This window comes from Molossus molossus, unplaced genomic scaffold, assembly GCF_014108415.1.
Source record: "Molossus molossus isolate mMolMol1 unplaced genomic scaffold, mMolMol1.p scaffold_m16_p_20, whole genome shotgun sequence".
NCBI classification, from domain to species: domain Eukaryota; kingdom Metazoa; phylum Chordata; class Mammalia; order Chiroptera; family Molossidae; genus Molossus; species Molossus molossus.
In genome coordinates, this window is record NW_023425356.1 from 25,165,421 (window position 1) to 25,192,431 (window position 27,011).

A 27,011-nucleotide genomic window follows, 5' to 3' on the forward strand; every position below is an offset into this window, starting at 1 on the left:
CTTCCCATAGGCCCCACTCACCGCTTCTTGCTGGGAGAGAGTTTCCGAGTTTCACACTTCTTCAGCTGGTGGTACATTTTGGCTGCCTTGTCATACAGCCTCTTGAGGTTCCCATAGGCCCCCTCAAAGGATACTTCTGATTGGATGCTGAAGGAGACACAGAGGCAAGCTGCCAAGTCTTGGCAGGGACACGGGGCAGGGAGGGGGTAGTTACTCTGCCAGGGCTTTATAGAACAATACTTCTAGTAAATACAGGCTGCCCCAGGCTCCCCTTCCATATACACTCCTGATAACACATACACCACTTTCCAGATTAATCAGAGTAAAAATAATTACTACATCTCCTTTATATCTAGAAATGAGATAATTAATCCTACTCTATATTACAAGCTTAACTTAGTTACCATCTCTCAAATACATTATCCTTCGTCTTTTTCAAAGCACCGAGCACTTAACAGGTAGCGTTTAGCAAGCATTTGCTATGTGCAAGGATATTCACATACACCATTTCAGCTGAGCCTCCTAACACTCATTCAACTGCAAACATATACTGAGCATCACACTATTGTCAGGCACTGTACCCTAATACTGTCCATATATACAAATGAAGAAATTAAGCCTGTGAAAACAAGTATATTGCCAAGGTCACATAGCTAATACATGGTAGAGCTGAATCTCCAACCCAGTCTGTCTCACTACAAAGTCTATGATCCTAACAGTGTGCTATACTTTTAAATATTTTTTAAAAACACCTTTTAATTATAAAAAATGAAGTGTAAAAAAGAAATACATGTTTGTGTTAACAGCTACAAATTCTTTGATACTCCTTCCATTGAGAAGTAGGTTTTATGTCTCCTCGGCCCTTTAAATCTTGGGGGTGAAGGGTTGTTGGGGGAGGAAAGGACTATACACTGCTTTGATCAATAGAACACTGTGGGCCCTGGCCAGTTTGGCTCAGCGGTTAGAGCGTCGGCCTGCGGTCCGGAGAGACCCGGGTTCGGTTCCCGCTAAGGGCACGTACTTCGGTTGCAGTTTGTCCCCGGCCCTGGTTGGTCGTGCGGGTGGCAGCCACTCGATGTGTCCCTTCACATCGATGTTTCTCTCTCTCTCTCCCTCCCACTCTATCTGTACAAAAAAATGGAAAAATATCCTCGGGTGAGGATAAAAAAAATAAATAAATAAAATAGAACACTGTGGAAGTAACTGTCAGTTTCTAGATCCAGGCCTTAAAAGACTGGCGGATTCTACTTTCAAGTCTCTTGGGTCATTATTCATTGTTGGGACCTTGACCACCATGTAAGAGTGAGAATACATGGAGAGGGAGAGGTCCAGCTGAGCCACCCCTTCAGATGTATTAGACCTCCAGGCCAGCTGAGTACCAATGACTAACCCTAGACAGTGACACCAGGAGAATTGCCCAACTGAGCCCTACCCAGATATCTAACTCCCAGACCATGAGATATAATTGTTTGAGCACAGCAGGGCAGGATCTTTGTGAGCACCTCTTAAATCTGGATGTGCTTGGCTCCTTGGAAGTGACTCATCCTAGATCATGATCATGATCATGAGGGATAAATTCAATGGTATAGCAGGCCAGTCTCTTCTGAAAAGGAGGAGGGACACTGCAAGAGCAAATACTTTACTGATCTAAGGACTAAGTTTCCTTGACCAAGTGAACCCAGAACCTTGGCCTATGAAATTATAAGGTAGAATTAGGTATTTTTCTTCACATTTTAGTATTTGACCACCTAAGCTATAAAGCCCACCTTATTACTTTTACTTTGAAGCCTAATTCACTATAACCTCTTCTAGAATAACTGGGTCCACAAGTAAACTCTAATTAGAAGGCAACTGTGAGCTTCTCAGGCAGTTCATTTCTCACTATAACATAACCAATGGCATTCCGGTTTTCCTATCAGTCTCATGTGCATTTGGTGATAAAGACTCAGTAACTTAAACCTAATCAACTTTGGGTGTCCAGAAAAAAAATGTTTACCTGAAATTAATAATATTGTACCTCAACTATAATTGGGAACCAAAAAATTATTTCTTTGTAAGTTTTTTTTTAATCTTCACCCAAGGATATTTTCCCACTGATTTTCAGATAGAGTGGGAGGGAGGAAGAGAGAGGGAGAGAAACATCAATGCAAGGGAGACACACCAATCGGTTGCCTCCTGCACGACCCCAACCAGGGCTGGGGACCAAACTATAACCAGTGGTATGTGCCTCATACCGGAATCAAACACAAGACTCTGGTCCATGGGCTGTCACTCCAATCGTTGAGCCAAACCAGCCAGGACTTTCTTTAAATGTTTTTTATCGTAAGCGCTGAGTGTCAGATCTGGGAAAGCTGGTACCTCACATTATCATCACTGTCACCTCACTGAAGCGCTACAATTCTAAGGTTCTTGTCCGAGGCTACTTTGGTAACATTTCATCAACTCTATCAAATTTACTTCCGTCTGCCCTGGCCGGTTTGGCTCAGCGGTTGGAGCGTTGGCCTGCGGTCTGGAGAGACCCGGGTTCGGTTCCCGCTAAGGGCATGTACTTCGGTTGCAATTTGTCCCCAGCCCTGGTTGGGTCGTGTGAGTGGCAACCACTCGATGTGTCCCTTTCACGTTGACGTTTCTCTCTCTCTCTCTCCCTTCCACTCTATCTGAACAAAATATCAAAAAATGTCCTTGGGTGAGGATACAAAAAAAAATAATAATAATGAATAAATAAATTTTAAAAAAATTTACTTCCTTCTTCAAGACAGCAATCCTATATTTTGAATAGTACAGTGCACATCTATTTTAGCTGTCCAAAGTGCCTACAAATCCAGGTGGTCATGTGAAAAACAGCAGGACCATGTCAGGGTGCCCCAACAGGAGGGACCCCTTAATCTTAGCATTTAGCTACGAGCTAGAGAAGGGAGGAAGGGAAAAAAGAAAACAAAGCAGCAATGGCATGAACAAGAAAATAGGGCTGGGGAAAAAATGGCAAATACTCACCAGCGCAGGTAGCAATACATGGCTTCCACATTATAGTACTTGCTGCCTGCAAGGGTGCCCAGTTGGTTGAAGGGCATTCCTGGGGAGATAGAGAAGTCACACAGCCTATAGCCACAATACTCATCCAAAGCTGTCAGGCCCAACCAAAGATAAATAAGCATTAGAGAACTCATGGGGGGAAGAGTTGGGTCTACAGGTGTCTAGGTGATGAGCAGCTTAATCTGACTCCTCCAGGATCATAGACTCACTTCATATTAGTCTATTGCTGCCTGGCTGGTCAAGGATTTCAGCACCTATGGGTGCCATTCCTTCAGCAGTAGCAGTGACTCTTCCAAGGCTGACAGAACTCCATGGAGCCCTCTCCTCTAACCCAACTCAGTTTGTCAACTCTGAGATCTCTTTCCTCTAACCCCCAACTCTCCCTATAATGGACCTTCATCCATTCTCTCGGTCTCTCCTGTGGAGGCAGATGAAGTAGTGTCTCCTCTTTCTATACAGACCTCACAGACAGAAAAGCCATCTTCTCTCTTCCTTTTCTTCTGCCTCCCTCCTTCTTAGCTTAAGACTTTCCCACTTCTCTTCCCCTTCCACCATCTTCTGAGTACACATTACAAAGGGCAGAAGGCATAACCAAGGTGAAGCACAAGAGAACTGAGTGAGGGAAGGACCCAGGGTAAAGTGAGTATGGCCTACCTGCCATCTCAACATCATCTTCCTCTTGGGAAATGATGCTGGGTTGGGAGGCCCAAGCAAGGATACACTTACCAATCTGGGGAGCTACTGACAGGGCTTGGTAGTAAAATCTCTCGGCTAGCAGCTCGGTGTCTACGCCAGCTAATTCATTCTGATATCGTGCTGCAGGAGAGAGTAGAGGGAGAGAAACATGATGATTCCATATTTCAGAAAAACCTCCCCTCATCTGGGAGTCCACTTTGAGGAGCTGTAATAAGAGCCTGGGAGGAAGACACCTGAGCTAGGAGGCCTGACTGCTTGTGTCTCTTTCTTTTTTTTTAAATTTATTGATTTGAGGGGAATGGGGGAGAGGGAGAAAGGAAGGGAGAAAAAAGAAATATTGATTTATTTTTCTACCCATTTACGTATTCATTAATTATCTCTTTTATGTGCCCTGACTGGAGATCAAACCTGCAACTTTGGCATACAGTATTGGGAAAACACCCTAGCCAACTGGGCTACCTGGCCCAGGCTCTCTGGCACAGTCTTTTTAAAAAAAAAAATTGATTTAAAATATGTTTTTATTGATTTTTTGGAGAGAGGAAGGGAGAGAGAGAAACATAGATGTGAGAGAGAAACATCAATCAGCTGCCTCCTGCACACCCATACTGGGGATCGAGCCAACAACCTGAGCATGTGCCCTGACCAGGAATCTAACCAGGACTTCTCAGTCCATGAACGACAATCAATCCACTGAGCCACACCAGCCAATTTTAATTGATTTTAAAAAGAGAGGAAGGAAACGCCCTGGCCGGTTTGGCTCAGCGGTTAGAGCGTCGGCCTGCAGTCCTGAGAGACCCGGGTTCGGTTCCCGCTAAGGGCATGTACCTCGGTTGCAGTTTGTCCCCGGCCCTGGTCGGTTGTGCGGGTGGCAGCCACTCGATGTGTTCCTTTCACATCGATGTTTCTCTCTCTCTCTCTGTTCCTCTCTCTCCCTCCCACCCTACCTGAACAAAAAATGGAAAATGTCCTCGGGTGAGGACAAAAAAATAAATAAATAAAAATAAAAAAATAAAAAGAGAGGAAGGGAGCCCTGGCCAGTTTTGCTCAATGGTTAGAGCACTGGCCTGCGGACCGAAGAGTCCTGGGTTCGGTTCCCGCTAAAGGAACGTATATCGGTTGCAGTTTGTCCCCAGCCCTGTGTGAGTAGTAACCACTCAGTGTGTCTCTCTCACATTGATGTATCACTCTCTCTCTTCCTGCCTCTCTATCTGAAGATAAATGCAAAAAAAAAAAAAAAAATGTCCTCAGGTGAGGATAAAAAAAGGAGAGGAAGGGAGAGGGAGAGGGAGGGGTGGGAAGAGAGAGAGAAAGAGAGCGAGCACACACGCAACATCAATGCGAGAGAGAAACATTGATCAGTTGCCTCCCATATGCACCCTGAACAGGGACTGAATCCACAACCTGGGCATGTGCCCAGACCAGGAATCAATCAGTGACCCTTCAGTACACAGGACGATGCTCAACCAACTGAGCCACAGTGGCCAGGGCTCTCTGGCACAGTCTTAAATGTGCATGACTATGGGCAAATTGTTCAACTCTCTCTTCCTCATTGATAAGTTAAAAATGTAAAGAATATTTAGTGTTTGTAAACTCTTCTTGATTATCTCTTTTCAAAGAAGGGACGCTGCAACATATATAATTACTTGGAAAGATCTCTAATACTTGGTTCTGGAATGCAACTGCTAAATTCTAGAGAGAAGACATTATTAATGACGCTTGGTCAGTCTAATGTGAAACAGCTGATTCTCTCTGTGATCGTCTCTGAGGGTTCCAGGAGTGGGCTTGGGACAGGAAGAGAAAGAGCCTCAGGTCAATAAAGATAATGCACTCAACAGTTGAACACCAACAGCCTAGTGAGAACTCTTTGTCTATTAGGATGAGACACCCAGGAGCCATAAAGAAAGTACTTTTCCATTCTGAGAAACATTTGTCAGGCAGGTAAGTCCTCCCTGAGGCCCGACTTCAATTCCTCTAGGAGTCCATGGAGATAAAAACAAACAAACAAACCCCAAAGAAGAAATTAAAATATTCCTGATGCACTACTGAAACTGATCACCCTGACTTTCTCAAAGTTCAAAACCAGTTTCCTTCTTCCCATATTCACTGATCCTCTCCGACCCACAGAAGAGCAGTGAAAAGAAGGGAACACTGTAAACAGATGCAAAGGAAAACTTTATCAGAGGCCAAACTACTCCTGCTCTCAAATCTACTCCTGCTCACATAAAGGGTGGTACCAACAACTGAAGCAGCTTGAGACTGTCCTGTAGCCTAAACAGAGAAAATGAAAGGTTCATATTCTTACACAAATCCCCCAGGTACACCAGACATCGGTGGCATGCCATCTGTGCCCAATCCATCTCCTTCCCTGAGGCAGACACTGGCTTCTTACATCCTGAGAGAAAAAGAGAAAGAAATTTATGAGCCCATCCCTCTCTCCCTACCTATTAGGAAATACTTTTCCTAGGTGGAGAAAGGAACTCAAGAATCCAGGACTAGCCCTGGCCGGTTTTTGCTCAGTGGTTAGAGCGTCGGCCTGCGGTCCGGAGAGACCCGGGTTCGGTTCCCGCTAAGGGCATGTACCTCGGTTGCAGTTTGTCCCCAGCCCTGGTTGGTCGTGCGGGTGGCAGCCACTCGATGTGTCCCTTTCACGTCAATGTTTCTCTCTCTCTCTCTTCCTCTCTCTCCCTCCCACTCTACCTGTACAAAAAAAACGGAAAAATGTTCTCGAGGATAAAAAAAAAAGAATCCAGGACTAGTCTTGGAACACTGTCTTATGGAACAGAGAAGACACTCATCCAGGACACAGATAGAGACACAAAGGATTGCAGGTAGGACTCATTTACAGAATAGGAAGAAAGTGGAAGAGACAGGCTAGGGTCTTCAACCTAGGATAGTTCCCCAAGGGAGGTCATGGGAAAGGTCATCATAGGAAGGCTTCTAGGAAAGAAAAAGAAGTGACACTCAAGTGTCAGGATAGCCGTGGGAGTCTTGGGTAGAAGATCCCCACATAAAGGCAAAAGGTTTGGGTAAAAAAGGAAAATTTTCCCAGGAAGAATGGAATGTGAATGAGACTAAGGTAAATGCTTCTGGCTTCTGCCTCAGAGAGGAGGACCAGAAAGGAGACAGCAGCAGATTGGAGTCTACCCATGAAGAAGACAAGGTGCACTTGCCTTGCCTGAGGATGGTGGTGGCCGGGCTCTCACCTCCTTGCAACTTCAGTTTAGAAAGCCTGAGCTCACTGGGAGGCAGTTTCCCCACGTGCTGGGTGCTGGTGTAAGTGTCTTACAACATTAACTTAGCTGAGCTCCACAGCAACCCAATAAGGTAGTTGGTCCTCTTACTTCAGTGATTCTCAACCTTCCTAATGCCGCGACCCCTTAATACAGTTCCTCATGCTGTATGTGGGCATATCTGTATGTGGGTGGACCCGCCTGGAGATGGATAGAGGAGCAGTGTCTTGGTTCCTAAAACCATCAGAAATATGTTTTCCGATGGTCTTAGGCAATCCCTGTGAAAGGGTCGTTTGACCCCCAAAGGGGTCGTGACCCACAGGTTGAGAACCACTGTCTTACGTACTCCCATTTTATAGTTCAGGAAATCACAGTCACACAGAAGGTAAGTGGCAGACCCAAGACTCAAAGAGCTGTCTGGTGCCAGAGACCATCCTCTTATCTACTCCACCTTGCAACCACTCTCCTGGATGTGCAGCTCCCATCTGAAAAGCCCTTCCTAATGTTTTCTATAGAGACAACCTCTTAGTTGGCTGAAAGGAGAAAATATCAATAAAAAGAAAAAATAAAGTGGTTTGGTGAACCAAACTTTTGGACTAAGGGTTCTTAATTTTTTTTGAGGCTACAAACCCTCTGGCCATCTGGTATAAAACCTATGCATGCTGTCTTGGGTGAATGTTGTTTTGTTTTCAAATGATGGTTTTTTAAATGTACAAAATACAGTGCTGTGCTTCTGACCAGAAAATGCTTCGGTGTGGTGGCAAGAACACAACCTTCATCTCTGACACACAATGTCTATGTCCTGGTAAGGGCAGGGGCTTGGGGCTGGGGGAAAGTAGGGAGTATAAAGAATAAAGGGAGCCCTGGCCGGTTTTGCTCAGCGGTTAGAGCATCCGCCCGCGAACCGGAGAGTCCTGGGTTCGGTTCCCACTAAGGGCATGTACCTCAGTTGCAGTTTGTCCCCGGCCCTGGTTGGGGTCGTGTGGGTAGCAGCCATTCAATGTGTCTCTCTCACATTGATGTTTCGCTCTCTCTCTTTTTTGTTATTTATCTTCAGATAGAGTGGGGGGGAGCGAGGGAGGAAGAGAGAGAGAGAAACATCAATGTGAGAGAGACACACTGAGTGGCTGCCACCTACACGACCCCAACCAGGGCCGGGGAAAAACTGCAACCGAGGTACATGCCCTTAGCAGGAACTGAACCTGGGACTCTCCGGTCCGCAGGCCAACGCTCTAACTGCTGAGCAAAACCGGCCAGGGCTTTCTCTCTCTCTTCCTCCCTCTCTCCTTCCCACTATATCTGAAGATAAATGCAAAAGTGTTCTCGGGTGAGGATTAAAAAAAAAAAAAGAATAAAGGGAGTTGGAGAAAGAGGAAAGAAGCACTAAAGGGTGGCTAAATTAAAGAGAAAACTACCCACTAGAAAAAGTAAACTACAGCTGCTAGTACATGAGATGGCTGAAGAGAGTTTTGCATTACACTGAAAGAATGTCCACAATATCCCCAACATTTCTAAAAATGTCAATACTTTCATCAAATACTAGGAAATAATTTCTGAAGTTCAAAGGAACAGTGCCAGCCAGATTCAACTGGGAGAAGAAAACAAGTTTTATTAGCACCACCTTACAGTGCCAGACCTACTCTAGATCATTCCATCCCTTCTCCTGACTCCGCATGTTTACAATTCCAGACCAACAGAGGCCTCTCTCTTAAGATCTTCACCCTAATCCATACTCTTATTTGGATAAATCCAAACTTCATGAACCATTTGTAGGTCCTGCCAGAATGCTTTCTGCCTGCTGGGTCAAAAGCTACATGAACCCTGAGGGATAAGACCAGAGGTAGAGGCATATGAACTTGCTCCTCAAGTCCATCTTTCAGACTTCACTAACCTATGAGGGGGTCGGTGACATGGGTCCAGTCGATGCAGCACTGCAGTTCAAGCTGGTAGTGGGACTGGATATAGAGAAGGAGGTGCTGGTAGAAGCCAATACCAGCGACCAGGTGTGTCCTGTAGGCACATTCCAAGGTGCTTCGGCTGTGGATATGCTAGAGATTTGAAAAGGGAAGGGGCTGGCTAAGCAACAAGCTCACAGTACTGCTCCCCCACCCCCTTAACCTTTTTTATCTCACTGAGGAAATTAACTTTTCTTGGTTCTAGAACTTTATTCACATCTCCTCTCAATCACAAATTACCCCCACACCCTTATATCTACTTCTCCCTTAGGTCTCCCTATCTGGAATCAGGTTCCTCTCTTTCCCCAATCCTAATTCTATCTAATGCCCTTCATCCTTTCTAACATCTCTTCCTTGGCTCTCTTATCTCCCACCATACTCTGGCCCATATTCCTAGCTATCTCTTCCTTCCTTAGCTCCCCTCTTTAGATAAATTTCTTCTCAAGACCTAGGATCTCCCCTTACCTTTTTGTTAGTCTTGATAAGCTGGATAACCTCGTAGTATACCTTTCTCCATAGCAGCTCCTCAGCCTTCCTCCCATAGTCCACTGGATGTAGGAACATAAGCTTGATGCAGAGCTCACGCAGCCTGGAAGGGGGCAGAGGAGCATGAGAGAGACCGCCTATTCCTTGGTGAATAGGGCAAGGAGGCATTTGTTAACACCCTACTGACAAATCTCTGGGCCTCCCAAGAGACATACAGGCTCAGTCCAGTATGACCCAAGACAACAGCAGTGCTAAAAGGCAATAGAAGCTCCAAAAGATAGACAGGAGCAGTAAGAATTCTAATAAGCTTCATTTTCTTTCCCTGCACCCTTCTCTCTTTTTTTTTCTGCCTTTCTGTCCCCCCTTTTTCTCCACTCACTGTGCAGTATGGCCAATTCCCCCGACTTAAGTGCCACTCTATGGCACTAGTCTATTAGATGTAGAAGCTGAAAAACAGAGTGAGGGATCCCCATCTCCTCTCTTAGGAGGGTCAGAGACTTCACAGCCCATTATTGTACCATGAGGACAGTAGTTAGGACAGAATATGTGTCTATATGTGACAGGGTTTTAGATGAACAGAGGTAGAGAAACTGTAAGGATCCCTGATTTAGAGTCTCCAGGCTTACTTGTTTCTCAGGCTAATGTTCTCTGGTTTGAACACTTCTTGGTAAGCGGTTTTGTTGCAAAGGATGAGGTCAAGTCGATGCACAGCCTCCACCACAGCCCTGCAGGGAAATATAGGCAAACAGCTCCTTAGCCATGTGTATGGTCCACTTAGGATGCTAGGTCACTGACTCTAAAGGAAAAGCTAAAGAATTAGGGGTGAGGAAATGAGAAGGTTGCAGGTTGAGCTCTGTATAAAACAAGATGAACAGCCCAGCCTGTGTGGCTCAGTGGTTGGGCGTCGACCCATGCACCAAGAGGTCACCAGTTCGATTCCTGGTCAGGGCATATGCCCAGGTTGTGGGCCAAATCCCCGGCCTGCAGGAGGTAGCCAATCAATGTTCTCTCTCATCGATGTTTCTAACTCTCTCTTCCTCTCCTTTCCTCTCTCTCTAAAATAAATTAAAAAAAACAACAACAAGATGAACAGTCTCCCTCCTGATACAGCAGCTCCCCAGGGGATATCTGGCAATGATAGAAATATTTCTGATCATCATCATTTAGTGGGTATTACTAGACACCCCATAATACACAGGACAGTTCACCACAATAACTATCCCACCCAAAATGTCATCGGTGTCAAGGAAGAGAAACCCCATGATACAGGAAGGTAGACCCGCCCAATGGAAAGAGCATAGGCTGTGATCCCAGGCAGATAATCTAGGGTCTGAACCCTGGCTATGCCTCACTAACTCTGTAACATTGGGCAGCAAATTATCTGACTTCTTTAAGCCTTAGTTACCACACCCATAAAAATGGAGAAAATGGGGGGGCATCTGTAATACCCACATTCAACAATAAAGATAAGTTTAAAAAGAAAAAAATGGAGAAAATAATAGCAGTTACCTAAGAGGACTATTGTGAGAATTAAATAAAATAATTTATATACAGCATTGGTACATGATGGGCATTCAATAAAGGTGGAATAAATAATTATTATATAAGGGCTTACTGTCTCTGACAGAAAAGTAGGCATTCCTAGTATAAAATTCTGCTTTGGAATAGTGGGGTATGGGAAAGTAGGGGTGGGGGGTGGTTCCTGAGCTGCCTTATAAGGTCCTCTGGATTCTGCTGAAGGAATTGTTTAATACAGAGTGTAGGCTCTAGAACCAGACTGTCTGGGTTCAAATCCTGGCTCTAATTCTTACCAGCTATGTGGTCCTGGGCAAAATACCTAACTTCCTTATGTCTCAGTTCTCCCATCCTTATGTCTTATTCTCTCAATAAAATGGGAATATTATTATCACCTATTTTGTGAGGATTAAATTAGTTAATACAAAAAGCATTCATAACAGTGCCTCACAGAGTTAAGTGTTGCATGAATCGCCATCCTTCTTGTTATAAGGCTGAGGAAGAGACTCCAGACACTAACAGTAAAGGCCAAGGAAACTCTATGGATGCTTAAGGAGTGCCAGAGGCAGGGGTCATCTCTGGAAGGGTAAAACCTAGAGGATGACAGACAGCAGCTGTGAGAACAGATGAAGTGGGCATAGCATTGAGCACAAAAGCAACCAAAAACCAAGGAGTGATGATTCCCAAAACAATCCAAGATTGTTTCAGAATACTGAAACCTGTGTTCCTGGGCTGGGGAAAGTGGGCCACAGAAGGTGAGCATCCTGTGTGGCTCAGCTGGCACACCACTAAAAGCTGCCCTTTCCAAGGCAAAGTGACCACCAGACCCCAGATGAGTGGGAGGGATGGTAATCAAGGCCTTCCCACAGGCAACCTTGAAGGTTGCCTAGAGAAGGGAGCCAAGCCCTTTTAGCCAGCCTGGCCCTTGATGCCAGCAGCATCTGGCACCCATCAGTGATTTTTACTGTATATCAGCTTAGTTCCCAGGGCAGGGCTTTTAACTTCAGTGCCACAGATAGATATAAGGAGTGTATATATGTGTGTATATTTTTATGAACAGGCTCCTGAGCTCTCCTAAAATTCTCAATCCAAAAAAGGTTAATAACTACTACTCTAAGAAGTTCTAATTGCACATTCTTTTTTTATATCCTCACCTGAGGACATTTTTCCATTTTTTGTTCAGATAGAGTGGGAGGGAGAGAGAGGAAGAGAAACATCGATGTGAAAGGGACACATCGAGTGGCCACCCGCACAACCAACCAGGGCCGGGGACAAACTGCAACCGAGGTACGTGCCCTTAGCGGGAACTGAACCCGGGTCTCTCTGGACCGTAGGCCGACGCTCTATCTGCTGAGCCAAACCGGCCAGGGCTAATTGCAAATTCTTAAATCTGAGAGGACTCAGGACATTCTTCTCCATTCACAATCAGATCACAAGCTCCTCCCCTAAATCGAATCTCCTTTAGAACAAAACCACCAAACTGCCCTGGCCGCTTTGGCTCAGCGGTTAAAGCGTTGGCCTGCGGTCTAGAGAGACCCGGGTTCGGTTCCCGCTAAGGGCACGTACCTCGGTTGCAGTTTGTCCCCGGCCCTGGTTGGTCGTGCGGGTGGCAGCCACTCGATGTGTCCCTTTCACGTCGATGTTTCTCTCTCTCTGTCTCTCCCACCCTATCTGTACAAAAAATGGAAAAATGTCCTCGGATGAGGATAAAAATAACAAAACAAAACACCAAACTGTCATGTGTATCATTCACTATTGTAATCTCAGGCCAAGCACAGATTTAAATATTTTTTAAAAAGTTATTTGCTCTGCCAGCTGATGTGGCTCAGTGGCTGAGCATTGACCCATGCACCAACAGATCACCGGTTTGATTTCTAGTCAAGGCACATGCCCAGGTTGTGGGCCCAATCCCCAGTGTGGGATATGCAGGAGGCAGCCAATCGATGTTCTCTCTCATCGATATTTCTATCTCTCTCCTTCTCCCTTCCTCTCTCTCCCTAAAATCAATAAAGGAAAAAATGTTTTGAGTTAATTGGCCTAATTAATTATTTGGTGTTTGTGTCCCTTCCAGCATCCCTTCTCCAGCTACCTTTTCTTCTTAGGGGCTTAAAACATTTCAGAATTTCATTTCTGAAAACAGTTATACTATGGGAATGTCCCAAATTTACTAAAGCTCAGAGTGACAGTTTCATAGTCTAAACAACACATTTATATTGGCCAGAGAAACCAGACCTCCCTCTCCCAGTTCCTTCCACCAATCACCACTGCTATAACAAAGAATAAAAACAGAGACCCGCTGTCTCAGACTTCCACCCTGCTCAAAGCCAACACACAATTACAAACAGAGATACTATGTGCACATATGTAGGCCATACATACAAACACATCAGCTTAAATCAGTCAGTCCAGTGAAGGTAGTGACTTAAAGAACTACATTTGAGAAAGATCAAAAAGGATGATCAGAACAGAACCATTACCAAAAGCTGGAGATAGGAATCCTGCACACTGCCCACCCTCTGTCTGACAGGCAGTGCTGACACTCAGCAGCATGACAAGGTACATGTGCCACCCCCTAACCAACTCCTCACTCAGGATTGCTTGGGGCATCCCACAGAGGGAGCCCAGGGGCTGCTGGACTGGATCACTTTTCATTCTGGGAGCAGCCTATATTTCCCCATCTTCTGACTTATGAAGCCAGAGCAGGCAGTTTGCCTACCCAAAGGAGGAAAAGACAACATGCTCTTGACTCTTTCACTGTCAAGACGGGGCCAAGGTCTCTGAGGGTATTCTTCTTATGCAAACAGTTCTGTTCAGTAGAGCCTGAGTCAAACGAAAACTGCACTCCCTACTCGAAAGCAGAAAACTCAACTTGATCTCTATGCTTCATTCTATTTCGATCCAGTCCTACAGTCCATCTTCCAACTTCCCCCCACAAAAAAATCCTTGACCCAGGGCAGGAAGAATTCATACTGGCCTATTCCCAAAAGAGGGCTGAAGATGTTGAGGACTGTGAGTGGCACTGTGGAAATCAGAAACCAAGAATGTAAGTTGCCTGGCAAAAGCCTGTAGTCATAAGATTGGGAGGCAAGCAGGAATCAGGAGTCCCCAGGTGCCCTGAAATGGGCTCCCATGACCTAACACCACTATGGACTCAAAGCCTTTCATGGCTCTTCCAGTCCAACACACTGTCTTCTGGCCTTTCTTTTCATTCAGAGTCCCCAAAATCACAGCCATAAGGGGCTTCAGAGTGCATAAAATCCACATCTCTCCTTTTAAGGATGAGGAAGACCAGGCCCAAGGTCACACAGTGAGAGGTGGCAAGGCAAGGACCTGGACCTGGCTCCCTGGATTTCAGATCAGGGCTCTTCTCAGTAAGTCCTACAGAGTTCTTAGCACTAGTCTCCTCCGAGTTTTTCTCCATCTCTGGCCCCACCCTTTACCTTCCCAACCCCTCAATTGCCACCTTCTTATCCCAAATCCGCAAGGCTCGGTGCCCGCCGAGCTCCCCGCGCACCGCAGAAAGGATTCTTCCACATGCTTCCATCCAACCTCCCACCCATCCAATTTCTTCTTTCAGCTCCATACTGGTCCCCGCCCCCGCCCCTGCTCCCTCCAAAACTGCACCCTCCTCCTTCGTCCGCACCCCAGCCCCGCGCCCGGGGACCGCCCGCCCAGAAGCCCCACCCCTTGCAGTCCCCTACTTCCCTCACCCGGCAGCTACACTCACGCCCTGGCCCCTCTCACCGGTAAAGCCGCTTAGTGTGAAGGACTTTTGCTTCGGGTTCGCTGCTCTCCCCTGCGGCGGGGCCTTGGCTCATGGTGCCCGGGTCCGGGGATGGCTCCCGGTCACAGGCCCCTGCCGCCCACCGCGACAGCCACAACTGCAGTCTCCGACCGTAGCCGCAGCCGCCACCACGGCCGGCCCTGCTCGGCCGCCATCGCTGTGAGGCAGCTGCCCGCGACAGCTCCTCCTCCGCCTCCCAAGTCTCGCGATAGCAGGTGCACATTTGCGGGCCAGTGACCTACTGCTACCAAATCTCGCGAAACTCGTTTTCCCTCCCGGGAAGTTGCCCGAATTAACTCTGGGCAGCACATCCTCTTTCCGGCTTCTTCCAGCCCTTAAGAAAAACTTTATTGACAAAGCTACCAGAAAACGGACAGTGGACCCAGGCCCGGGGCTGAAGCTAAACTGGATGGAGTAGATGGGCTTATGCTGGGAGCTAGGAGCGATATTTTGCTTTGTCCTACAGTGGTTATTTAGTCCATCATTCTGCCCCCCTCCTCACCCTATTTGAACCAAGCCTCTTTCGGATTACTGGTTACAGTGATTCCAAGTCTCCCTGTTTTCTATTATTTAAACAAACAAAAACAGTGTATGTGAAAGTTTTCTTGTGAAGGGCCGAACATAACATAAGAGGAAGGCCTTCCAAGATGTGACTCGTGTACAAGCGCCTCGACCCTTCCGCTCCCCCTCCCAAAGATTGCACACCTGCTGTTTTCCAGCCACAAAGCTAGGTTCGGGAGACGCAAAGATGAGCAACCAGGCACTCTCCCGCCCTCACAGAGCTCAGATTACTTTAGAGGTAAGGTCCCACAGGAGTGATAAGCCACTCCCTCACGTTTCTGCGCCCTGATCCTCCCACTGGAAAGATCACCTTGGATTCCTGTTGCTTTCTTGACCTTAAATTTAAGCTAAAAAGCAAGGTATTGGGGGGGGGGGGGGGGCTGTGTACAGGTTGTAATGGAAACAAATTCCCCTTGGACCACTATGATCCTGGTTCCAATCACCGACCTTCTTTCCGTTCCTGAAACAGCCAAAGTCTTTCACACTCATTGGTCTTTCACTTTCTGTTCCTCTGGAACATTCATACTCCTCATTTCCCTTCAGGTCTCAGCTCAAATGGCACCTTGGCAAAGAGGTCTTTCCCTACTGAAATTGTCTTATTAATTTAATTGTTAGGCTTCATTATTATCTGTTATCCCAACAGAACTCAAGAGCAGTGACCTTGCCTGTCATCTTGGTCTCTCCCTGTCTGTGCCTGGAAATAGTGCCTAGTTAATAATAAGTGCTCAATAAATATTGAATGAGTGAGTGTACAGATTCTACCTCTTTTCTGGGTATTCCAACCTACTCCAAGCACCCTGTGATGGACAAACCCAATGGTCCCCCTCTGCTTTCCTGAGCTGGGAGCTCCTACACATCCCATTTGCCTAGAATGCACACTTCTGTGCCCAGCTGCACCCCACTTTCAGAAAGGATGATGTCCTCTGCTAATGCTTTTTCTGTCGGCAGATTCAGCAGGGCGGGACCTGCCCCTTTAATCTGGGCCCCACCTGCTCTGGTCAGACTGGTTTGGAGACACAGGTAAAGGAGGGAGAGAAAAGAATACTTGCAGAGCCAGCAGGGAGCTGGGCAGCTCCTTCTCCGACACTGGGGACCCTCCACCTCTCTTCAGATGGAAAGTAAGAGGGTGTCATGGGTCCTAATGGCAAGGGGTAGGAGGCCCTTGAGGAGGTGGAGGAGGGGATTAGCCCCACAAGAGGCATGTCAGGGAGAGGAGAAAGACAGGAGAGGAGGCATAGAAAACAGCCATGATTGGACCTAGAAATCAGACTGCACAGACGTAGACCCTCTGGAGATGAATGAGGTGGGCCAGTGAGCAGTTTAGAAATTGCCCAAGTACCTAGTCTGGAGACTAAAGAATAGGTGCACTGCTATTGCCAATTTCTTGGGACAGATTTGTCAGCAAATCACTGGTATCAGTTGCCAGAATAGTTCTAAATGAGCACCTGCAGGGAGAAAGGGAGGTTTGAAGGTGAAGGGGCAGCCTCTCTGTCCACAAGGAGATCCTTAGTGAAAAAGGAGTTCTTAACAAAATTCTAAGCAGCTCCTCTTCTTCCTATTCCTGCTTTAGGTGGCAATGACCCTAGGGGTTTTGGTGGAGGCGGGTAGGTGTGGGTGGGGACTAGCTGAGGCCACAGCAGCCTATGCCCCTGACTCAACCTTTCCTGCTGCATTGAATTTTATGTCAAAAAGGGTGCCTCCATTTCAGCTGCTCTCTTCTCTTCTGCCTCCCTCTCTTTCAACACCTTCCTCTGTACCATGTTCTCCCCAAGGTCCCAGAAGGGGCTAAAGCCCGTGGGGCCAGCTGCCCTGAAGAATTCCAGTTCTATCAACCCATCCTAAGGGCCAGAGGACAGGAGTTTCTGACAGAACTTTCCTCTGCTAACTTCCACAGTGACATGACCTCAGGATAGACTCCAGAACTGAGGCCCCAGAATGACAGAACCCGAAACCCTGACCCTGCTGGAAGTGAAGAGGCCTGAGGCCCCTGAGAAGAGCCCACCCCAGACCTTGGTCCCCAATGGCCGGCAGCCAGAAGGGGAAGGTGGGGCTGAGTTGCCTGGTGCTGAGTCCTCTAGAGTGGGGTCTTCAGCTGGATCTCCCACAGCAGAAGAGGGGACTGAAGATGGCCTAGACAGCACAGTAAGCGAGGCTGCCACCTTGCCCTGGGGGGCTGGCCCTCAGCCCAGTGCCCTGTTTCCAGATCCCCCTGGCTGGCGGGACATTGAGCCCGAGCCCCTTGAATCAGAGCCACTCAGCAAACTAGAGGAGTTGCCTGAAGATGATGCCAACCTGTTGCCTGAGAAGGCGGCCCGGGCCTTCGTGCCCATTGACCTACAGTGCATTGAGCGAAGGCCCCAGGAGGAACTTGCTGTACGCTGTGAGGTGGGCGAGGGCGAGCGCCGCCGAACCTTCCTGCCCACCCGAACCACCCAACCTGAGCCCTCTGAGCGCAAGTGGGTCGAGGCTGTGGCAAGGCCCAGCCACTCCTGTGGGAGCTGCAGGAGCTGTGGAGGTCACGAGGGGTTGAAGGCCGTGGCCTCTGTGGGAGCCGCTCTTGTCCTCTTCCCTTGCCTGCTGTATGGGGCATACACCTTCCTGCCCTTCGATGCCCCTCGGCTACCCACCATGAGTTCCCGCCTTGTCTACACGCTGCGCTGCGGAGTCTTTGCCACCTTCCCCATCGTGCTGGGTGAGCTGGGGCCCTGTGAGAAGGAGAGGGGGTGGGGCGCACCTGGGAACTGGACTTCAGATAATGGCCTGCCTGGCTTGGGGAGCAGGAGAGTTTCCTTCACTCAGCCTAGACCCTCAGTGCTGCGCACACCCTTGTGCCGTCCCTTCTGGGACTGAGAGTCCCACTGTGGAGAGTCCATGCCCATGAGCTCTCCTCCACAAACCCTGCCCCTGCTTCCTGTTGGCTGTTCAGTTCTGACCCTGTGTTCTCCACCCCCACCCCTGCCCAGGGCTCCTGGTGTATGGGCTGAGTCTGTTGTGCTTTTCTGCTCTGCGACCCTTTGGGGAGCCACGGCGGGAGGTGGAGATCCATCGGCAGTATGTGGCCCAGTCAGTCCAGCTGTTCATCCTCTACTTCTTCAACCTGGCTGTGCTTTCCACCTACCTGCCCCAAGATACCCTCAAGCTGCTCCCTCTGCTCACTGGCCTCTTTGCGGTCTCCAGGTGAGTTGGGGCTAGGGGTGGGGCACAGGGCAGGCAATGGTGCTAGAGGAACCCAGAACTGAAAGTCTGGAGAGCCAGGGACAGGGAGCTTCCTGGATCCTGCATCAGCCCAAATGTGTGCCCTGGAAAGGTGAATCCACTTTGTCCCTTGCACCTTACCGCACCTTGGTGGCAGGTGATCAGCTCGTATGTCTTCCCAGAAGAAGTTGATTTCAGAGATGCTTATACCATCTAGAACTGGAAGAGCTTTTAGGTATCATGTAGACCAACCTCCCACCCATTGAAGCCACTCCTCTGTGACACTGGTCACGTAGCCATAGGCCTCTAATTGAACACCCCCTATAGCCAAGTACTCAGTTTTTTAAAAGGCAGTCTGTTTCATTTTTCAAAGATCCTAATTATTACAAAGTTCCTTATGCTGTTCTAAAAACTGCTGCCCTGTCTCTGATCTCTGGAATTGGCTAGGAATCCCTCATTCCAACACCCTGCTCCCCTACTGTGTACTTGCTAAGTAGCCCTGATCCATTCAGTGTCCTGGGTCCTTCCCTCTGGGCAGGAAATATTCCTACTTGTTATATAGGGTCCGGGAGCCTGATCAAGGGCATTGTCCTTCTGCTCATGCAAACCAAGGCCACGTTAGTTCTCATGGCAGCCTCATTACTCACATTTAGAACTTACAGTCACCTGAAATCCTTAAGGCTACTACTGGTAGGTAACTTAGAAGGTGCCTTTGCACTTCTGAAGCCTTATTAATGCAGGTCTTTACATTTTTTCTCTAATACATTTCCTTTTGTCACTTTTTTTTTATTTTATTTTATTTTTTTTTATCCTCACCCGAGGACATTTTTCCATTTTTTGTTCAGGTAGAGTGGGAGGGAGAGAGAGGAACAGAGAGAGAGAGAGAGAGAAACATCGACGCGAAAGGGACACATCGAGTGGCTGCCACCTGCACAACCGACCAGAGCCGGGGACAAACTGCAACCGAGGTACGCGCCCTTAGCGGGAACCGAACCTGGGTCTCTCAGGACCGCAGGCCGACACTCTAACCGCTGAGCCAAACTGGCCAGGGCTCCTTTTGTCACTTTTGATATATAATTCCAGGTTGCTTTAACTATTAAAACATTATTCTTATTGAGCTAAAATTTCTGTTCCTTTACTTCTGTTGTTGTTAATCATCACCCGAGGATATTTTTCCATTGATTTTTAGAGAGAGTGGAAGGGAGGGAGGGAGGGAGAGAAACTTCAATGTGAGAGAGACACATCAATCGGTGCCTCCTGCCACCCACTGGGACCAGGGATCAAACCTGCAACCCAGGTACGTGCCCTTGACTGGGAATCGAACTCATGATTCTTCGGTCTTTGGGCCGACACTCTTTTTTTTTTTTATCCTCACCCGAGGATATTTTTCCATTTTTTGTACAGATAGAGTGGGAGAGAGAGGAAGGGAGAGAGAGAGAGAAACATCGATGTGAAAGGGACACATCGAGTGGCTGCCACCCGCACGACCAACCAGGGCCGGGGACAAACTGCAACCGAAGTACGTGCCCTTAGCGGGAACTGAACCCGGGTCTCTCCGGACCGCAGGCTGACGCTCTAACCGCTGAGCAAAACTGGCCAGGGAGAGGGCCGACACTCTTAACTGCTGAGCCAAACCAGTCAGGGCCTTCCTGTTACTTCTGATTGTAGCCTAGTAGTCATCTGTCCTACCAGCTTCCCATCACACAGCCCTACATTTTCTCCCAGTGATGTTTCCCAAGATAAATGTTCCCGCTCATGCAACTCCACCTCCCATCTCCCTCTCGGGGAATGATGGTTTCAGATACAAGTTGGCTTAAACAGTACGAATCATCAGGGAGCTAAAGAAGACTCAGCAATTGTCTGGTCAATCTGACCCATTTCAGAGAGAGGAAATCATGACAGATTGGGGGAGAAGAGTCACTTTGTTCAGTCAGCAGAAGTGTCAGGACTAGAATTCCAGGTCCCTTTCCCTTATCCAAGGTCCTTTCTTTTCTACCATGGGCAGGTTACTTAAGCATTTTTTTTAAACCTCATCTGAGGATATGTTTTTATTGATTTTAGAGGGGGGGGGAGAGAGAGAGAGAGAGGGCTACTTAAGCATTTTGTATCTCAGTTTCATCATACATTTCATCTATAAAATGGAGTTGGTGTGAGGATTAACTGAAATCATGTAGAGTGTGTACAACAGCCTGGCACTTGGTGAGAGTTTGCTAAATGTGAATAATTATTATAAAATGTTGCCTCCTGGTGCCGTAGAGAAGCAGCAGTTACTCTTCCCTGTTTAATAGGTAAAACCATAGAGGCATATTAATTTTATAATAAGTTATCCTTTATAAGGAAGCTGCTCCCCATATGTATTTTTAGTGGATCTTCCAAGAGAACTTTGGTTGTGGCTTACCCATCCCTCTGGGCTTCAAGCCCTCTGGAAGCTGCCTTCTTGCTTTCTTCTTTTCCTCCACCTCTCTGAATTCAGGATGGGGAGTAATGAACAGGCTTGGGTTCAAATCACAGTTTTACTATTTCCCAGATGTGTGACCTTGGACCAGTCTTACTTAACCCCTTTGGAATCTTAGTTTCTTCATCTGCAAAAGGGGAAATAAATGTAATGGAATGGCCCTGGCCAGTGTGATTCAGTGGTTAGTGTCGGCCCACACACCAAAGGGTTGTGGGTTCAATTCCTGATCAAGGGCACGTACCTGGGTTTGATCCTCAGCCCCAGTGCATGTGGGAAACAACCAATCAACGTGTCTCTCACATTGATATTTCTCTCTCTCCCTCTCCCCCTCTCTCTTCCACTGTCTCTAAAAATCAATGGAAAAATATCCTTGGGTGAGGATTAGCAACAACAACAAAATGGAATGTACTGCAGCTGTAAAAGAATCAGGAAGTTGTTTATATACTAATAAAAATAATCGTCAAGGTGTATAAAATGAGAAAAAAGTCAATGTGCAGAACACTCTTGATAGTATGCTACCAAACTTCAAAGCAGGGGAGGAAAACAATAAATCTTTTTGCTGCCCTGGCCAGTTTGGCTCAGCGGTTGGAGTGTCAGCCTTTGGACCAGAGAGTCCCGGGTTCGGTTTCTGCTAGGGGCACATACCAAAAAAATAAAAATAAATAAATAAATATTTTTGCTATATACATTAAAAAAATCACTGTTGCACAAGAAACCATAATATTGGTTGTCTGAGGTGGGGAGTTGAGGGGAGAGAATAGGATGGCTGGGGATCAGTAGAGGGAGGAAGACATTTTAAAAGTGTTTATTTTTAATCCTCACTCGAGAATATTTTTCTCTTTATCTTCAGATAGAGTGGGAGGGAGGGAGAGTGAGAGAAAGGGAGAAAGAGAAACATGGACACATCGACTGGTTGCCTCTCACATGACCCCGACCAGGGCCAGGGACAAACCGCAACCTAGATACATGCCCTTGTCCGGAATCGAACCTGTGACTCACTGGTTCGAGGGCCGATGCTCTAACTGCTGAGCCAAACCTGCCAGGGCTGTTTTGTTTGTTTAGAGAAAGGAAGGAGTCCTGGCCAGTTTGACTCAGTGTTTAGAGCGTCGGCCTGTGGTCCAGAGAGACCCAGGTTCTGTTCCCGCTAGGGGCATGTACCTTGGTTGCAGTTTGTCCCCGGCCCTGGTTGAGGTTGTGTGGGTGGCAACCAGTCGATGTGTCTTTCTCACATCGATGTTTCTCTGTCTCTCTTCCCCCCTCTCTCCTTCCCACTCTATCTGAAGATAAATGCAAAAAATGTCCTCGGGTGAGGATAAAAAAAGAAGAAAAAAAAAAAAAAAAAATATATATATATATATATATATATATCTCCTTGGGTGAGGATTAACAACAAAAATTTTAAATTAAATTAAAAAAATAGCCCTGGCCGGTTTGGCTCAGCGGTTGGAGCATCAGCCTGTGGACCAGAGAGTCCCAGGTTCGGTTCCCGCTAGGGGCACGTACCCAAAAAATTAATAAAATAAAATAAAAATAATAAAATAAAAGAAGGAGGGAAATAATAAACTGACCTCATGGCGATGTGGGGAAGTCTAAATTGAATAGTGCCCCTTGAGTAACTAGCAGTGTGTCTGGTTCATAGCACATTAACATTTACTTTCTTTAGAAGTGTCGGTCGTACCCACCCACCCGCACCTCCTTCCCTCCCTGTCTGTTCTTCCCATCTCAGCCTACCCTGAGTTAGCTCCCCTGGGGGTAGCCTGACCTTTTCTCACCCTGGCAGGTTGATATACTGGCTGACCTTTGCTGTGGGCCGCTCATTTCGAGGCTTTGGCTATGGCCTGACATTCCTGCCCCTGCTGTCCATGCTAGTGTGGAACCTCTACTACATGTTCGTGGTGGAGCCGGAGCGCATGTTCACTGCCACGGAGAGCCGCCTGGACTACCCTGACTACGCCCGCTCAGACTACAGGTCCCGCCCCTGGGGCTGAGCCGGCTCTGTCCTCTTGCCCCTAGCCTGGGCACCTTGATGAGATGAACTCTGTTCCTGACCCAACAGGGTCCCATCAAATCAGAGCTTGGACTATTCCTGCCCCTACTCCCACTCTACCCCAGTTGGGGCTGCCCTTCACCTTTCAAGCCTGGGATAGTCATGAAGGAGGGAGGTGGACCAGATGTTTTCTTGCAGGGAAAGAGGTGGACAGTTACATTTCTTAAGGATGCTGAGGGCATGGGGTCAGGACCAGAAGCATGGTTCCTTCCTGAGCAGCCTCCCACCACTAGGGCCCACCACTGCTGGACTCGGCTCTACTCTCCAGCCTCCTCTGAGGCAGTGGGCAGAGTCACAGCCAAAACTCTGACCATTTTTGTGCTAGTGGTCTAAGCAGAGGGCCTCAATGAGACTGGGAATATTGCTCATGCCTAAAGATAAAGGCTGGGCATCAGAGCACAGGACTTTCACGTTGGGTAAAACTGTTCTGGGGGCCTGGGTTGAGGACCCTCCATGACTGGCCCTCACAAGCCCTTTAGCCTCAGTCAAGACTATTACAACTGCCCCAGCCCAGAGCTGCTGCCTCCTTTCTTCCGACAGATTAGGCCCCTGTAACTTCCCACCCCCAAATTTCCCAGAAGAGGGGAGAGGACAGGGAAACCTGTCTCCTAAGAGATGTGTGTATGTGTGCATATGTGTCCATCCGTGTCCATACATGTGGTGGCTAGGGTGGTTGGAAGGCACAATGGCTGGTGAATGTGTGTGTGTGTGGGGGGGGGGGGGAGTAACAATAAATTACTACCACATTCTTACATGGCACTTCCTTTGTGTTTGCACTCTAGTCTCAAGTGTCCCTTCCTTGTTTGATTCATACTACACCAGAAACCTCCCTGTTCCACATGATAGAGTGGCTGGCAGGAACTTCGGTGTCATGTCAAGAGAGAGAACCATTCACAGAAACCTGCCTTTCACGCCCATTTCTCAGCCCTCTCATTTCCTGGAACCATCCCAATAACACACACACACAGACAAGCCTTGTGGAAAAAATAAGTCTATTTCATGCCTGCAAGGCAGCAACCAGTCAGAAAGCCTTTCATTTCAGCCTCTAAGTCCCATTCAAGAGAAATGGGGGCTCAAAGGGCTGAGAGGCTTCTAAGGGCACCCTCCCTCTAGCAACAACCCTGTTCCTGGTTCCTCTCCAGAGTATGAAGGAAAGCCCCACCTGGTGGTTTCCAGGAGTTGAGGCTAGTCTCTGAGGTTCTGCAGAAAAGCAAGATGGGAGAAAGGAGTAGCTGCTGAGAACACTGATCCTTAAACCTGCAGAGGGCCCTGGCCGGTTTGGCTCAGCGGTTGGAGCGTCAGCCTGTGGACCAGAGAGTCCCGGGTTCGGTTCCCACTAGGGGCATGTACCACACACACAAAAAAAACCTGTAGAGGTTGGAGACACATACAAGTCCAGTGATGTCTTTCTGTCTGGAAAGCAGGCTTTAATTTATGGACTGGTACTCTGAGTACCTCTTAGGGCCCAGCAGCAGGAACAGGCCTCCTGCCAGCAGCATAAGCCCTGGAGCACCCAGGGCCACCGCCATGATGCCTAGGACTAGTGGGGACAAGGCATCCACTGGAGGAGTACCCACACCAAGGAGCATCGACCTAGAGCAAGTAGGGAGAGAAAGAGAAGCAGGCTTAAAGACAGAGGCCCAGCCCTCCTCCACTTCAACCTCCCAAACCCTTGGCCCAAGACCCAAATCTCACCAGCTGAGGTAGTGTTGGTCCCAGTAGCCAGGGCCTGTAGAATCCCCAAATGTCAGATTGAAGGCACAACAATTGTTCTGGGCCCCAAAGAAGGCTCGGACAATGGGTGACTGCGGGAGAAGGTACACCAAGGTGGGAAAAAGAGGGGAGACCTGGCAGGGAAGGGCTGATTCTCGGCTCCCCTGCTTCTGGGAGAAAGCCACTGGTCGCCACTGCACAAAGCCTGATGGGAAAGAGCCCCACAGCAGCTGGTCCAACTGGGGAGAAAGGAAGACAATGCAGGGTGAGGAGGACCAACCTGTGCCTGACCTTTCTGTACCCCCACCCTTTCTCAGACTTCATCTGTCACTAGTTGTCCTGAGCCATAGGCCTGGTCCTAGAACGCACAGACTGTTTGCACCGGGACCTCAATCTTTCCTTTGTAGAGAGGGGAGTTGGACTGGATGAGCACTGGGTGCTTTTCTACCCCTGGCTCTTTGCAAGCCTTCACTCAGCTCCCTTCTCTGGGCTCCTGGGCCCTTGCACATCTCACTTGCAAGAGCAGAGTTACACTGCACTGCCTGTCTTCCACCTCTGTCTTCCTCGCTGAGGGGAGAGACTGGGCCAAATTCATTAGCACGGTGCCCAGCACGTAAAGGAGCTGAATAAAGTGTTGCTAAATAATAATAGTCTGGCCCTGGCCAGTGTGGCTCAGTGGTTGAGCATCAATCCATGCACCAAGAGGACGCCAGTTCAATCCCCAGTCAGGGCACATGCCCAGGTTGTGGGCCAAATCCCCAGTGGGGGGCATGCAGGAGGTGTCCAATTGACGTTTTCTCTCATCAATGTTTCTATCTCTCCATCTCCTTCCCTCTCTCTCTAAACTCAATAAAGAAAAAATAATAATAAATGTCTGAATGATTGTCTGAGTTCCTAACTGGGGTTCCATCTACATTCTCCCACTTATCTATCTCTCCACTGGAAGTCTGACCTGGAAGATGGCAGGTGTGTATTCATCGTTGATGGAGTGCTGCTCCTGCATCGAGGGGCAGTCAGGGCCCTGGCCCAAGGTAGCTACTTCCAGCCCAAAAAGGGAACGGTTTCCTCGGGGAGAGGCCCCGACCAGGGCCACCTCTAGCTGGCAGGTGTCCATTGTGTGCAGGAGGCGAGGTGGTTGGGCTGGTCGGCCAGATCTGGAGAAGGCCTGCACCTAGGATGGAGGAGGCATGGGGGCATGGGAAGCAGACAGATGCCTGTACTTGAAGGCCACCCCCACCATTAACTCCCACCCTAATAAACCAGCCTTTTGAGTTTTTCTGATTCCCATACCCTTACCCTGAAGGCCAGACTGCCATTGGCAAAAGCCCCGGTAGGGTCGTGATTGGGGTGGCCTCGAAATGTGGCACTCAGGGTGGCAGGATCCAATGAGTCAGTGATGTTGTTCCAGGAGAAGTCAGCCAAGGAATATGGGGGATACGATTTTCCTGGAGGCTTTGCTGCTGCATCAGACGTGTTGATACTGTCAAACTCAAACAGCTGGTGGGTGGGATGGGATGGGACTGGGCTTGCCTGAGTCCATCTTTCTCCTGAATCACCAACCCCACCACCACCACTCACTGGACCCCATGCCCAGGTTCTCATCCTGACTCTACTTCACCCACCCAGTCTTCAGTTTCTTCCTCTAATCTGATGAACCCTCTCCTCTTTGCCTTGGCTCTCCCCTAATCTCCTCACCCTGGTAAAGACAAGGGCAGAAGAAAATTGGATGCTGTCCTTGGGGAGTATCATCAAGCCCCCATCAGGCTCAGGTGAGAGCAAGCGGCTCCAGTTGACAGTCAGGGCACTGTTGGGGGTATTAGTGGCTACCAGCAGCACTGCTGGCGGCCCGAGGCTACTCCACACATAGTGTAATGTGGAATTGGTGCCCACTGCCCGGATATGAAGCAGGTTCTGTGGGGGGCCCATCTGGTTAGGGATGACCTCCAGAGACACCTGGAACAAGACAAGAAAAAACTAACATTGCCTGGACTTGGGTCACTCAGGGCTGAGTCAGGGTCTAGACTTCCCCGAAAGATAAGAAACCCTCATACCCGCCCAGCTCCACGACTGCTCCCACCCCCATTGAAGAATTCTTTTCTATGCAACTACCTTCCCCACTCCACCCCTTGATTGCCCTAGATTCCAACCTCCCTTCAAGGGTAGTATTTCCTGAAACCTCTACTGCTCTAGTCCCTCACCTGGCGGGTCTCCTCCCCAAGCAGGCCAAACGGAGCTACAGACAGAAGACTCAGGAAGAGAATGGGGTTGGGGGCACAGCGCCCCCAACCCCACCGGGGTTCCTCACAGCTGTACATGCAGTCCCAGCTTCAGAGGGCGGAAG

The 27,011-nt window shown here is 48.3% G+C and overlaps 3 protein-coding genes across 7 annotated transcripts in view; 1 reads left to right on the plus strand and 2 right to left on the minus strand.

Annotated features, from left to right (window-relative positions):
* SMG5 (SMG5 nonsense mediated mRNA decay factor) overlaps positions 1 to 14,868 on the minus strand; it is a 31,605-nt gene extending 16,737 nt beyond the window's left edge. For 2 of the 4 annotated variants that reach the window (XM_036273566.1, XM_036273564.1), the window contains exons 1-8: positions 14,660 to 14,868; positions 10,027 to 10,125; positions 9,380 to 9,503; positions 8,851 to 9,007; positions 6,032 to 6,121; positions 3,760 to 3,849; positions 2,995 to 3,073; positions 22 to 147 (exon numbers count right to left, since the gene is read on the minus strand). In XM_036273566.1, coding sequence (XP_036129459.1) covers positions 22 to 147; positions 2,995 to 3,073; positions 3,760 to 3,849; positions 6,032 to 6,121; positions 8,851 to 9,007; positions 9,380 to 9,503; positions 10,027 to 10,125; positions 14,660 to 14,733 — 839 coding nt within the window. In that variant the 5' untranslated portion in view covers positions 14,734 to 14,868. Of the gene's footprint in view, positions 1 to 21; positions 148 to 2,994; positions 3,074 to 3,759; positions 3,850 to 6,031; positions 6,122 to 8,850; positions 9,008 to 9,379; positions 9,504 to 10,026; positions 10,126 to 11,366; positions 11,484 to 14,659 lie in introns of those variants that run through there. The other 2 variants (XM_036273565.1, XM_036273568.1) reach the window with 2 other exon arrangements.
* Positions 14,869 to 16,314: 1,446 nt separating this feature from the next.
* TMEM79 (transmembrane protein 79) lies at positions 16,315 to 22,901 on the plus strand. Its single transcript, XM_036273325.1, has 4 exons — positions 16,315 to 16,378; positions 17,155 to 17,952; positions 18,224 to 18,437; positions 22,691 to 22,901. The coding sequence occupies exons 2-4, from the start codon at positions 17,196 to 17,198 to the stop codon at positions 22,896 to 22,898; spliced, it is 1,179 nt and encodes a 392-aa protein (XP_036129218.1). The 5' UTR covers positions 16,315 to 16,378; positions 17,155 to 17,195; the 3' UTR covers positions 22,899 to 22,901.
* Positions 22,641 to 27,011, minus strand: LOC118637763 (glycosylated lysosomal membrane protein). Of its 2 annotated transcripts, none has more exons than XM_036273324.1 (6): positions 26,869 to 27,011; positions 26,366 to 26,623; positions 25,967 to 26,167; positions 25,623 to 25,835; positions 24,653 to 24,909; positions 22,641 to 24,550 (listed from the first exon to the last, which is right to left on the minus strand). In XM_036273324.1, exons 1-6 carry the CDS (start codon positions 26,983 to 26,985, stop codon positions 24,385 to 24,387), a joined length of 1,212 nt encoding a protein of 403 aa, XP_036129217.1. In that variant the 5' UTR covers positions 26,986 to 27,011; the 3' UTR covers positions 22,641 to 24,384. The 2 variants fall into 2 exon arrangements, with proteins under 2 accessions (XP_036129217.1, XP_036129216.1); XM_036273323.1 differs by having other exon boundaries at positions 22,644 to 24,550; positions 25,623 to 25,841.

Bases quoted from the DNA above. Each gene is read 5' to 3' on its own strand.
- TMEM79 (XM_036273325.1), top strand. From the start codon at position 17,196: ATGACAGAACCCGAAACCCTGACCCTGCTGGAAGTGAAGAGGCCTGAG. The intron at 17,953-18,223 runs GTGAGCTGGGGC...ACCCCTGCCCAG, and splicing joins CACCTTCCCCATCGTGCTGG to GGCTCCTGGTGTATGGGCTG. The intron at 18,438-22,690 runs GTGAGTTGGGGC...TCACCCTGGCAG, and splicing joins GGCCTCTTTGCGGTCTCCAG to GTTGATATACTGGCTGACCT.
- LOC118637763 (XM_036273323.1), bottom strand. From the start codon at position 26,985: ATGTACAGCTGTGAGGAACCCCGGTGGGGTTGGGGGCGCTGTGCCCCC. The intron at 25,842-25,966 runs GTAAGGGTATGG...CCTCCATCCTAG, and splicing joins ATGGCAGTCTGGCCTTCAGG to GTGCAGGCCTTCTCCAGATC. The intron at 24,910-25,622 runs GTCAGACTTCCA...CTTTCTCCCCAG, and splicing joins ACACACCTGCCATCTTCCAG to TTGGACCAGCTGCTGTGGGG.